This window comes from Crocodylus siamensis, chromosome 14 (genome assembly GCF_052110815.1).
Source record: "Crocodylus siamensis isolate JL-2025a chromosome 14, ASM5211081v1, whole genome shotgun sequence".
In the NCBI taxonomy this organism is placed as follows: Eukaryota; Metazoa; Chordata; order Crocodylia; family Crocodylidae; genus Crocodylus; species Crocodylus siamensis.
Window position 1 is genome coordinate 6904461 of NC_143408.1, and position 13855 is coordinate 6918315.

A 13855-nucleotide genomic window follows, 5' to 3' on the forward strand; every position below is an offset into this window, starting at 1 on the left:
TGGAAAATCACATTTTGACCTTCAATCCTAATATTGCTGCTTTCATGTTCTTTCCTGCACATCAGGTTACGTGGGGATATCAATTTACATAACTGATAAAGTCATCTGGTCCATTTTAAGCTAGACTGGAGAAAGGTCCAGATAGGAAAGTATAGAGAATCATTTTGAACTGGATGAACAGAGGGATTATACAGGACTATGGGTCAAAACATGGGGAAAACTATAGCAGAAGCTGTATCTATTCCCCTCCCCTCCCCGCTTCTAAATCAAAATAGCAAAATTTGAAATATTGCAAACCAATCCAGATGGGACCTCATCAGCCTTTTCTTATGTGAATTTCTTATTTCTAATTTATCTGATCCTTTGTTTTAATAAATCATATATGAGTTATTTGCTCAAACTACTTTGTTAACTCAGTGGTAGTGTCAGAGTGATGTTATATGTGTGATAGTCCAAGCAATAGGCAAGAGGCCAGGATAATTTGCCTCTTGTAGTTAACTGAACGTTATTTATTTATTGGCTAAAGACTGGAGTTTAATTTAAATTAAAGCTAAGATCCAATCTGATCTTCAAGGTGGAATTTTCATACTACATACACAATATAAGATATGGCCTTGAACCAAAAGATGAAGGCCATATGTTCTTGAACTTGGGAAAGAAACTGGATTGGGATCTAAATTCACTAAGTCAGGCCCATCTCTATCAGAAAATTAATGGTTTATAATTGTCATGGCTTTTGATGTTCCCATTATCCTGAGAAATAGAAAACCAGGACTCATTATGCATTTGGTATCTTTTTCCATTGAGTTATAACTGCAAGACTCAGAGTCTTCCTACAAATGTTGAATTGCTCATACTGGAACCTGTAACTGAAATATGAAAAAGATGGGAGGTAGGAGGAGATACTGTACTGACATTAACACTTTGTATTTATCTCCAGAGAATGCTTGCTAGAAATTTATGTCGGCAAAATCAGAAGGTGACATTGTTTATAACATAACGTCGGCGCTAACATTAGATGGGTACAATGTGACCCAGAGCTGCGAAGGGGAAGGTCCTTGGATGTTGACAAATAACAATGATTACAGTTAGGATTAGCATCTTAATTAAGGCTGTTCCCAAGCAGATTTTAAGCTCTCCAAAGTATGGAGATAGAGGGCTCTGAGATTTTGGTTCTGGCTCTCATCTTCAGAATGGGCTGAAGCAAATAGGAAAGTCCATGGCCCAATTCTGACAGGAACCAAATCCCCTAGGTCCCCAAAGTCTGGGGCGTTTGAAACCCAGATTGAGTTCTGCACCTAAATTGTGCAGTCTGCAGTTTATATGTTTAACTGTGATCTACACAACCAAAGAAACACTGGGTCTATTTTATTCCCATCATTGTTAAGTATTAGGAATAGCAGGAATGGATTTTTGGGGCTGGTATCTTTCACTGAACCAGCTGTACGGTTAGCACAGACTTAGAAATCCTTTTGAATACAATGTATTCTTCTTCAGGTCACGTTCTTAAGGAATGTGAATTCTGATTTTCCTCAAGCAGTGGTTCTCGGCATTTTTGAACTTGAGCCAGCCCTCACTGGACTTGAAGCACCCCGCTATAACTTTTGTGAATTGAGTGAATTTCAAAAAGTAATTTACAGATTACAGGGCTTACCTCCTTGCAGAGGGATCTGACAGTGAGGACTGGGGGAGGTGGGGATCATCCAGGCAGGGACAAGCCTGAGCCTGTGCTTATCTGCTTAATTATCTGCTTATCTCCTAACACCTCACTTATCTCCTCACAGCACCCTTTAAAACATCTAGTAGCACCTTGTTGAGAAGCACCATCCTAGAGGATTCACTACAGATTCACAATCCTCCAAGGCTGGTTCCTTACCCATTCAAATAAATATGAGCTTTTCTTTTGACTTGAAAGAGGGTAAGAGTAATCCTTTACTGGGAGAGGGGTTGTCAAATATACAGCCCATGGGACCATAGGTCCATCTAGCCCAGTCTCCTGCGTCAACAGCAGCAAAGAAGAGATGCTGAAAGGGACAGTGAAATGTAAACTCCATTGCTATACAGGAAATAAGCAGAATTCAACTCCCCGCCTGACATCGGACACCTTCAGGGCAGAAACCTGATGGAGCTTTGTCCCTGGCTAACCTGCATATTCACACAGCAACTTTTTAAAACAATGGTCTTTGAAAGCCAGGGGAACCACACCATCCTTTACCTCCCCTGTGCAGATGAAGTTTCTTTTCTACCTGGGAGAACTGTTACCCTCTGCCTGACGAAGGATGTTTGGACCCAAGAGCTTGCAAAGAATTTTTTTTTGCTACTATTTAGTTGGTCTAATAAAAGATATCACCTTTAGCCCAAGAGTTTTGTCTGCATCTGACTACAGGTTTTTCCCATGGTTCCTGTCTCAGTTGCAGCCTCCAGCATTTAGGGTCTAGGAAGTTATGATTCAGAGGTCATACCCATCAATAGCGACTAATGCCCCTTTCCTCCAAGAATGCGCCCAAGTCCATATAGAATCTGGCTCAATGGTCAACTTCTACCACATCTAATGGCAACGGGTTCCCCCCTTTAATGACACGCTCGGTGGAAAAATTTCTGCCTTGTGTTCATTTGAAATGGACTGCTTCCTCTTCTGTGTTGTGATTCTTTGCTCTTGTCTTGGGAGAGAATCAATTTTAAATCCCTATGAACTTTCTCTTCACTGTTATGTTTGCAAAGTGATTATTCTCCTTTATTCAGCACTGGTGAGGCCATATCTGGAGTCCTGTGCCCAGTTTTGGGCCCCCCACTGCAAAAAGCATGTGGACAAATTGGAGACAGTCCAGCAAAGGGCAACAAAAATGTTTTGGGGGCCTCGGAGATATGACTTCTGAGGAGAGGCTGAGGGAACTGGGCTTATTTAGATCAGAGAAGACAAGACTGAGGGGGGATTTAATAGCAGCCTTCAACTCCCTGAAGGGGAGGTCCAAATTGGATGGAGCCGGACTGTTCTGTGGTGGCAGATGACAGACCAAGGAGCAACAGGCTCAAGTTGCAGCAAGGGAGATTTAGGTTGGATATTAGGAAAAAACTCTCTCACTAGGAAAGTGAAACACTGGAGAAGTGATGGGAGTCTCCATCCTTGGAGGTTTTGAAGACCCGGCTACACAAAGCCTTGTTTGGGATGACACAGTTGGGACTGGTCCTGCTTTGAGCAGGGGGCTGGAGCAGATGTGACCTCTTGACATCTCTTCCAGCTCTTTTTCTATGATTCCATGTGAGAAGCCAGTACTGCCCAAGCTTTTCCTCAGATGACTCCATTTATGACCCCTTCACTCCCAACCCACTGCCCCATCTGCTGATGTTGCCACCGAATTCGGGGTCGTGACCCTCAGTTTGGGAACTTTTTTTAAGAATTTTTTTCATATACCAAGCCAAATCAAGTCCAAATCCATGAGGCAGTCCAGAGCCATAAGTGGCCCTACTACTGGCAAACATCCTCCACCCACCCCAACATGGGGCTTCAGATATTTCCAAAATCTTTTGGCAGGACTGGCTTGGAAGGAAGCCACTGTTGTAAGCCCCTCACGTCCTCTTCCAGTGTCTCTGTTCTCAAGGGGAACAGGCCCAGCCCTGCCCGTCTCTCCTCAGGAAGCGCCTGGGCAGCGCTCCTGCTCCTTAGGGCCCTTCCCTAGCTCTCCCATCCCCGTGCTGAGGAGGACGCGCCACCCGCACGTCTGCACGATAACGCTGCCCCAGACCTGCGGCTTCGCGCCACAACCCTGGTGTCACGTGAGCACAACCCCAGCTACGTAAGCCGGGGCGTTCCTCCAAGCGATCACGTGCCCCCCTGCGGGCGCCGGCGGCCACGTGACGCGTGAAGCCAGATTTCTGAGGGGGCGGGGCTACGAGCTAGAGGGAACAGTGACGCCTGGCTACGTAAAAGGGGCGGGGCTAGAAGGTGAGGGGCGGGGCTAGGGCGCAGGGGGTGGAGGCCGGCTAAGAGGCTGACGGGGCATGGGCGGAGTGGGCGTGGCCAGAGCTGGGGGCGGGGCTGAGGCCTCAGCTGACCGGCCGCCATTTTGTCGGGTTTGGAGGCCGAGCGGAGCTTGCAGCTAGCTTTAGCGGTCCCCCCCGCTGCCGCCTCCTGGTTCCCCACCGCCCTGCGGGCTCGGGCCGTCTGGCGGCGCCCGGGATGTGAGCGCTCCGCTTGCAGACACCCGACAGCAGCACCCCCCGGCCGGGCCCGGCTCCCCCCGCCCGAGAGCAGGCCCCGGCGCCGCCGCCGCCGCGATGGCGCTGAAGATGGTGAAGGGCAGCATCGACCGCATGTTCGACAAAAACCTGCAGGACCTGGTGCGCGGCATCCGCAACCACAAGGAGGACGAGGTGAGCCGGGGCCGGGGCCGGGGCCGTGTCCGGCTCCTCTGCAGCCCGTGCCTGGAGGCCTCAGCCCCCCACCACTCCCCTCCGGCGGGTGCGGGAAAAGGGACGTTGGCGGGGAAGGTGCAGGCCGCAGTGGAGAGGAGGAAGGGAGCAGAAGGCCGTGGTGAGGGGGGGAGCCTCGTCCGCGGGAGACCCCCAGGACTGCGTGTGGGGCGGAGGTGGGCGCCTGAGGGAAATAGGTTCAGATGTAATTAAACTGCTTCCATGGTATCCCCTCGCCTCAATCGCCCATATCTCCTGTCCGTCGGTTATTTAAGGTGAAAAGGACTTGGATGTCACCACTCGATAGTTTCTGGTGGGTTATTGATGAGCCGTCTCGGGGACCCCAACGGAAAGCCAGTAACGAGGCATGGAGGACGGGCTTATCTGAGAAGAAAATGGTCCAGTCAAACTGTGGGGGTCGAGATGCTGAGGAAACTGCTCGAGTCCAAATGTAGCTTTAGAAAGTTTCTTGTGAAGCATTTCCCTGAGTGACTGCGTGTGAACGAGCATCTTGCCGGGGAGCTTGGGATGTCCCGGAGCAGCGGGAGGAAGGCAGAAGTGTATCATTGTAACATCAGGTTTGAATGAAATCTCAAGGTGGTCTCGGCTGTGGGAAAGCTGTCCCTTATACCCAGTCAAATCATGGGTTGTGTTCATAAATCATATGTTTCGGTTGGGAAAACTGCAGCTGGGTTGTGTATGATATTGTTAAATCACTGCCGCTGTCAGGATGAAAGGCGGTATACCTCTCCATAAACGTTTGACTTTCAGATAGCTTCAGAATTGATTGTCATGCACTGATATGTTACAGTACAAGACAGTGTCCACTGGAGGTGTATACCTCTGAATATTTCCATTTCATAATGCAGTTTAAAGTCTGTTTGCTATTGATTTGATGGTGTAGGAAGATATAGTTGGGGTCTTTTTTCAGGGCCTCTCACAGCAAAACAACCAGCAACCTCTTGGATTTAATGAAAGCAGTAGCATTCATTAAATCACTTCAAAAATATATTTCAAAGCGTGTCACGTGAACACTTACCTCCAGTGCAGTTCGTCATAGAAATTGTAGAAAATTAGGGTTGGCGGTCACAACCCCCTGCTCAAAGCAGGACTAGTCCCAACTACATCATTCCAGCCAAGGCGTTGTCAGTCTGGGCCTTAAAAACCTCCAGGGATGGAGATGCTGCCACCACCACCTCTCTAGGTAATGTGTTCCAGTGCTTAACTATCTTCCTAGTGAGAAGTTTTTCCTAATATCCAACCTAAAACTCCCTTGCTGCAACTTAAGCCCACTGCTCCTTGGTCTGTCATCTGTCACCTCTGAAAACAGTCTAGCTCCAATTCTTTGAGCCATTGTTATTCCATCCAAAATTGGAGGTAGACAAGCACCTGCTGTATAATTCTGTGTGGATTTCCATGTTCTAGTGTATAGTTAGGCCCAGTAAGGTACTGAGCACTGTATACTAAAGATGCAATGTACATTTTTCTCTTAGTTCTGGGGGGATAGTCCAAAAGCTCCTAGGATTCCGATGCTGCCCCTAGGCCAGTGATTCTCAACCAGGGTGTTGCAGATTCTGTGGTGCTATGCAATATTAGCACCGTTAGGCATGCAGATGCCTACATCTTATGCACCAGATAAACCCAGAGATTTCAGCTATGAATCCCCAATGTCAGAAACATCCTGATCTATTGTGATCTTCTGAGTTATTTGCAGCAGAATTGTTTCTTTTTCTCTGAACTCAAGAAAAAAGTGAAAGTTAAGAGCTGGCATTTTCCAAGGGGAGCCTTATGTTTAAAAAAAAAAAAAAAAGTCAAGGAACACTGCCCTAGGACTTTATGGCAGGACTGAGTATTCTTTTCAGTTCTGAAATAAATATTTGGCACTGGCATCTGTATGTTCAGTATAAAGCCACATATGTTGTATGGATGCATGATCAGTTGAATTGTGCGTTTCTTAATGGTGCTGTATTTTTTGTGTATCGTCCATAAGATATGCTTCCTTTGGACACCATTAAAGGTGCTACATATTCATTTGGTGACCCTGGGCTGAACAATGCAAAGTATTTTGTCTTCCTTCTCCCACTTCAGGTGATTTTTAGAACAGTTTTACCCAAAGCTAAGTGGGGCTTAAATGCTAGGGACTGAAATAATTTCACAAGTGGCAGTGATATAGATGAGTGATTTTTTTTTTCCAGTGTTTAGGTGACAATGCATTATAATCTAAGTGTTATAGTAGTAGTCATGAAGGCTCTTATTTATAAAGTTTTAGGAGGTATCTCTGAGACACTGATAAGTCTAGTGGTAAATCATAAGACTGTCTTGTCTCAACTCCTAGTCTAAAGGTCAGATTGAAGGTTTAATCTCTCCAAACCACCAGACGTTTACAAAAATGGATTTGTTAGTAATAAACATGAACACATTCTTTGTTGGTGGCAGTCATTGTATTTGCTGTTTGATAACATTTAGCTTTATAAATATAGGGAATTTCTTAGCCTTGTCTAGGATTTTTTCCATCTAACATTTTTCATCACTCGTCTTCTGACTGTTGCTGCTATTTAGGGGCAGAACTGGTAGGATATGTTAGCAAAAGTCTTTATGTAGAAAAAGTAAGGAAGTATTTTAAAATGGCTCTTCCTTCTTTCTTTGTGCAGGTTTGTCTAATGTCAGGCTGTCTGTACTAATCATAATGCATGGGACCATTACACTTTCTTTACTAAAATACTGCTGGACAAAACTCCCTAGAAATGGGGATCAATAGGTCTTGCTTTGGGGGGGGGACTGAAGAGATTTCTTCATGGTTTTACATCATGCTTTTGAAAGACTAGAGCTTAGGCATCCAGGTCTCTTCGAACATCGTTGGGAGTTAATTGCCTGCATCAAACAAGCTTCAAAAATCTCAGTCATAACTTAAGCCCCTATTTGCACTGGGAGTAGGACAGTACCAGTAGCAACCATGTCTGAAAAGAGTTGTTAGGCAGTGACCCCTTTCAAAAATGTCTAGCAAGTATGACTTCATCATTCAACATAAAGAGATCTTTCGATCTGCTGTCCTGCTTGCTAAAGCTGTTTTATTTTTAGAAGCCAGTTTCATGGGTTTCATACAGTATTTTGAACTAAGTATGCCCTGCTCGGTTATTTGGGCTTTACTTATCTCATTACTTTTCAGTGAGATGCAAAACTTAGGAGAACTGACAAATACTGGCTGTCCCCCTGAGCAGACTTCTCACTGCTTTGAGCAGGAACATGAAAGTGCTTCTCTTAGAATTGAAAGGCTTTCAGAGCTTAGATTCCCTCTGCCTTCATTGTATAGCATTAACGATTGGTGTCACGTTATTTTCCTCCAGTTCTGCCAAAGCAGGACCCGTGTAATAGCAAACTGTTACCAACCAGCTACTGCCTAAAGTTAGTCATTTTATTTTAAATATGTAAGAAAAACTTTGCTGAAGTTTGCAGGAGAATGTTGTGAGGCTGGTTACATTTCTGCCTGTTTCAGTCTTTCCATGAAATAGCAATCTCTGTGCAGAGCGTACTGTGGATGTTAAATAAAAATATCTGAATGGAATGAAGGAATTGGCTTGGCTGTTATCTGAGTGCTTGTATATACTTTCTGTAGCACAGTCCTTTCTTTGTTAACTTCTATTATGTGCACTGATACTTACCTTCTGGAGAATGAGTTACCTTTAAGATCCATATACTGAAGTGCCAGGAAACCACATTTTTTTTTCTTGTCGGCCGCACAGCGTCTTCTGGTTGAAATAAACCTCATTAGCTCCTTTCTTTGACTAGGGCAGCTCCGCATTTTGCAGGAGCTGTCATCTGCCATCACTCACACAGGCTAATTAAACTAGTATCTCTGTTCCCCTGACAGACACCAAGGGTACGTTTTCACAGCAGGGTTAGCTTGGGAGACTGGCACTCACATCTGGGTGTGAGCAGCCCCACTGTAGTTGGGCCTGAGTTATTGTGTCCTCATTAATAGCACATTCACCTTGTATTGCTGGGGCATTCATGGACACACTGCATGGTGCTTGGTCCTGCAAGAAACTAAGGTGTTGATTATTTCCCAGTGAGAGCATCTGTCCTGGGCAGGGGGAGAAGTTGTGGGAAGGTTTGGGAGGGCTGTCAGCACTCCAGTGATTAACCCTACATCCTAGTTACAAAAGGGGTGGCTCTCTCCTGAAATGCAAACAGTCCTTGAATTCTAGGCTTTGTCCAAAGCCAAGCCAGGTAGCTTGGGTTTACAGTACCACCAAATTCAGGTGTGTGGTTTTTGTATTTGAATAAGGGAGGGGGCAGCACCCAAGTCCTAGCCTAAGCTACCTCTGCAGTGCAGACATACCCCAAATCAGTGGCTACTCTGGAGACTCTTGAGCAACTTATTGCAACAGCATAATTTTTCCTCCCCTGTGCTGGGATGGGGTGGCGTAAAGGTATTAGACACTTTGCTAGTTCAGCAGGTCAGCTTTACTTTTAAGGAATATATGCAGCTATGTTCTAATCCCTGCAGTTTTTCTGTTTTACCAGTATAAAATTTAAGGAAAAAGCAGACGTGCAAGCAGGGAAGGCAAATAATCTGCCCTGTTCTGCCTTCGTGTCCTTTCAGCCTCTCTTGGCTCACTTAGGAAATGTGTTCTTCAAGCACAAGTTGTGCACAGAATAAAACTTTGTGGTGTTCTTTGCTAGCTAAACAAAATCTGCATAAAAATGTATGAATATTTGCAGTATACCCAGATGATGAAAATCATTCTTATACTTTTCCTTTGATTAGGTCTTCATTTTCTTTCCCCTGCCAGTTAGTTGTTTTTTCTTAAAATTGTCGTATAGTAATCACGTGTCTTTGGCCTTGGTCATACTTTAGAAGTAGTCAGAAGCCTATCTTTTCTTGTTCCAGCATGAATTTTAATTGGGCAGAAATTGAAATATGAAGTCTTCATGGAATTTTTACCTTGGCCTAAAAAATATTGAAAAAAATGCATCTTTTCTTCATACGTAGTGTATAGCAATAAATCTAAATCAACCATAAGAAATTTGGACAGTTGGAGTTCCACAGAGAGAAAATATATGGAATAAGAAGTCCTTTATTTAACTATCTTTATCCTCTTATTTCTGATTGGAAAACATTTACATATGAGTAGTAATAATAATAGGCTGACCCAGGGGCCCAGTGTAGAAGTATTCCATACTGTAGTGTGGGGAGGTAGTTTTAACTGCTGAAAGGAACTATAGATGGATTGAGTGAGCAGGTGTTCTCCCTTTTCTACTGTTACGTGAGATGAGAGATTTACATTGCTCAAATTCCACCTTCATTGCTGAATAACTATTTCCATATTGCAAATTAAGTCCTCTTCAGCTCCAAAGAAAGTCATTCTCAATAGAGAAATCTGAGGAGTGTCTGAGATTTGTAATTTCTTCTGAGCAGGGACTGTAGGCAGTGTCAGTTGCCGCTATAGCAAGGGAAATATTTAAAACTAAAGGGCAAATGCAAAGCAGGAGTAATTTGAAAAGTACTAGAAGTGTAACTAGTGTAGAAGACTGGAGAAACAGCCTTACGGGTAAGGGAATATGCAGTTCATTGTCAGGCCTGTTACTGTTTGTCATGTGCCTGTTAAGATCTTTGGAGGAGATCATTATTCCACCTACTTTTGAGTGAATTGAGTTGCTATTGTTAATTTTCTTTCAGTGCCTGAATCCCTGCAAAGGCAAAGAAGTTACTTGTCAAGGACTTATCATGGAACTAGAAACAATACACAAAAGATGGTTTGATACGGACTGTGCACTAATCAGGAAGGGAGGCATGCTGATCAGTGCCCTCCGGAGAACAGGGACAAGTAGAAAGGGCCCCTGGCATACTGTCCCGTTGCACAGGAGACGAGGGAGAGTGTTGAGGTTTGGAATGATAGAAAAAACAGTTTAGCCTCTTTTAATTTTGTTGCAGTGAACAAGTTAGGCTCTCCCTCAAAACTGACTTTCATTTGCTTTCTGCTTTCAGTCAGTTCAAACAAATCCTTACAGAATAGGGCATATTTGGGACAAATGACTTGTTCTGGCCACAAGGTAAATCATAACTTTATTATCAGACATCTGCCAAGGTAAAAGATCTTTCTGTCTTCTGAGGCTTTAAAACAACCAACACAGAGACTTCCTGGGAAAGCTGATAATTTCTTAAAACAAACTTCTGGAAAGTCTTGCAGGACCTGAGAATCATTTAAAGACCAATTTTGCAAGCTTGAGGGAAGGAGCTTCAAGACATTTTGAAAGAGAATAAAGATGTCTGTAGAACATAACTGCCATTTACTGGGTCAGGCCATAGGTCTCTCTTTCCCAGTAGCATGTGTCATCCAGGCTATGAACGTCTAATGCAGGGGCATGTCATTAATTCATGCTTTGGTTACGCCCGCATTATTAAAACTAACTTCTAGAAGTGTGATTTATCCAACACGGGTCTGCAGGATAATGCTGGGCCCAGCATGGAGCGTGGCTGTATATAGGAGGCCTTTGCCAGAATGCTGTGCTGCTGAGTATGCACCTCCCCCATCTGAAGCTATAAAACAGGGCGCTTTAGATGCTGGTTCTGGATCACTAGTCTGTTTCCTAGTGTTGCTGAGACAGCTGTTAAGGAGACGCTGGAGAGTGGGGAGCCTTTTGAAAGGCTGCTGACACACTGCTTGGCTCCTCCGAGAGCTGTTCTTGTGTTCCTTGCTGCTCATTGATGCTGCCACAGGGAGAGATTAAATAAGACGGCCTCCTCTGCTCTGTGCCGAAGAGAATGGCTCCATCACTATTGCCCTTTCCTGGCAAATCACTTGTACACAAATCAGCTCCTCCTCTTGGTTACAGATTAGTAAAGATTTTCCCTGTACTGAAATGACTTCGGGGCTGTTAGTGTGGAAATGTCGTTCAGCCTCTTACTGCATTTCTTTTGTGGCATGATGAGCAGCAGGGGTGGCATTAAACTGGATACGTGCATCAAAAAGACTGAATTGTGGGACCAGTTATGAGGTGGGGAGAGAGAAAATGTGTGTGTGGGGGGTGGGAAACCTGTTGTCACCAGTTTATTAAAAAATGGCAGTATCTGTTCTGAAAAATGAGCTTTTTCACAGCATCAAGGTCCACGCTAAAAGTGCTGATAATTCAGAGAAGTGTGGTTCCATGAAAATATTGGGCATTAAGGATGTGCTTGAACAAGGAGAAGGCATGTGGTTAGCAATATCCCAGTGGTGGGAATCTATACAAATGGGAAGAGGCAATTAGCTGTGTTAGTCTGAAGATAGGCAGAAGTCAGGGCACGGTGGCACCTTAATAGCACTGATTCTCAACCGGGGTGGTGTGGCTTGAGATCCTTTCAGGGGTACTGGATGGCACCACATGATGTTAGCAGTGTTAGGTTTACAAACGTGAGTCACAAGATAAGCCCCAAGAGTTAAAATAAAAATCCATAGTTGTAATCTTTCTGAATTCTTTCCTGCAGAATCACTGCTCTATTAATTTTTTTAAAGGCAAAAAAGTGAAAGTAAAGAGCTGGAATTTTCTAAGGGATGCAAGGTCAAGAACCACTGCCTTATAAACTGACTCATTAGCCTATAAGGTGCATCCCTGTTCTGCCGCCTTCCTACCTGTCGTGTTGCTGTGTTGACAGTGGTGCACTATGAGCAGACAGGCTAAAAATGGGCAATATTTTAGAGTTGTATTAAATGTTTTTATGGGAAGCTTTGTTCATTACATAGGCAGTGGAAGCTTATCTGGTTAGTTGAGGTTTTCCTTCACTGTCAATGTTGTTTGCAATTAGTTCATAAGTAAATTGCCCTTTCCCCTCCAGTGTTGGATATTTTTGCGTCTCAAAACAGTTAGTAGGGAAAGTAAGTGGGTGTTAATATAGCTGGAACGGAGGGCTCTCCAATTGGTTTTGTTTCTCATAATAAACAGAAGTGTGACTCATAGCTGGAAGTGATACCATTCAGTGAGTGACTGGCCTTCACTATCGTAAGGCTTATAATCTTGGTTTAAGTTGATGGTATACAGTGTCTTTTCTGCTGTCAGGCAGACTTGCTTTAATTACTGAAGATAAGAAAAGAGCACTTGGATTTGGATTAGAAAAAAGCAAGCAGTGGGTTTTTATATGAAAAACCATTATTTAAAAAATGTTTTGAACCACAGTATTGTCGGCTGGGTTACTGTTTTATGGAGATGTCCTTTGGAGAACCCAGTGGGGTAGTTTTAATGTAGATCTTGTCCCCAGTATGTTAACCTGTTGATTTAAGTGTTTTTAAAACTTTAAATTTAAAAAGTACTGCTGGTAACTTCCTTGTTAATATTCCCCAGTCACCTGTAACTTTCCAGGCAAAATGAGAGAGAAGAAAACTTTCTTTCTGTTTTTTAAAATGTAAATCCCAAACACTTGGATTCTTTTCTTTTCTTTTTTTTCATTTGAAAGAATTGGGTCACCTTTAAAGTCACCTTTTGTTGCCTTAGGGAATTGACTTCTGTTCTTGATTTTGCTGTCAAAATACATACCAAAATACATTTCTTGGAGTTGGCATTTTGACATGTATTTTTGAATTATCCCTCCCTTGAGTAGAATGAAGTTTCTTTGTGATTAAACCCATGAAATTCTTGAATGTCACTTACCAAGCAAAACTGGTAAATGTGTTTTTTCTTCCCTGGCACTCTTCCTGGTACAGGTCCACTTTGAAATGTACCATGCTAAATATACTTAGCAGTTTATAAGCATAATGTTTCTCTTTCTGGACACATTTGACCACTGCAAATAAATACAAACTTTACAATGTATTTTATGTTTGTTAAACTCCTCATAGCTTCTTTCAGAATACTGTTGTGATCAGTTAAAGGATTGAAGTGTGTTTTACAATATTGGGTGCTTTCATTTGATTTGTATGTATATTCATACTAATGCAGCGGCATATCATGAAGTAAAGAATATGGACTCTTGAGGATTATCTAATTCCTCTAAAATCAAGTTGATAACTGCTGTGATTAAAGTGGTACTTCCTGGTAATGCAAATACTTTGCTTAAAACAAGCAAGCCTTGATCCATGGAATCATAGAAAATGAGGGTAGGAAGAGGCCTCAGGAGGTCACATCTAGTCCAACCCCCTGATCAAAGCAGGACCAGCCCCAACTTCATCATCCCAGCCAGTCCAGTGTATTGATAATCTGCGTCTGAAACTGGACTTCAGTATGGGGGTTGGCAAGCTGGTCAACTGACTGATTAAATGATGTCAGTGGATTAGCTGATTGACTGCCTGTTATTTGGCCCCATTCAAAAATTGCCAAATATTCCATGAAGCACAAAGTTGCCTTGTGTTGGGTGTCATCCTACCTTTTCTGTTGCATCATAGTGTCATCTGTTAGCAAGGGCAGGAGTATGGCCTCCTTGGCCCTCAGCAGCCCCCTATTCCCTCAAATACTTCATTTAGGAACAGGTATT

General features: G+C 43.6%; 1 protein-coding gene across 1 annotated transcript in view; it reads left to right on the forward strand.

The window, feature by feature from the left end:
* The first annotated feature begins 4037 nt into the window (after positions 1 to 4037).
* AP3D1 (adaptor related protein complex 3 subunit delta 1) overlaps positions 4038 to 13855 on the forward strand; it is a 72489-nt gene continuing 62671 nt past the window's right edge. The window contains exon 1 of the mRNA XM_090028073.1: positions 4038 to 4371. Coding sequence (XP_089884199.1) covers positions 4276 to 4371 — 96 coding nt within the window. The 5' untranslated portion in view covers positions 4038 to 4275. The remainder of the gene's footprint in view (positions 4372 to 13855) is intronic.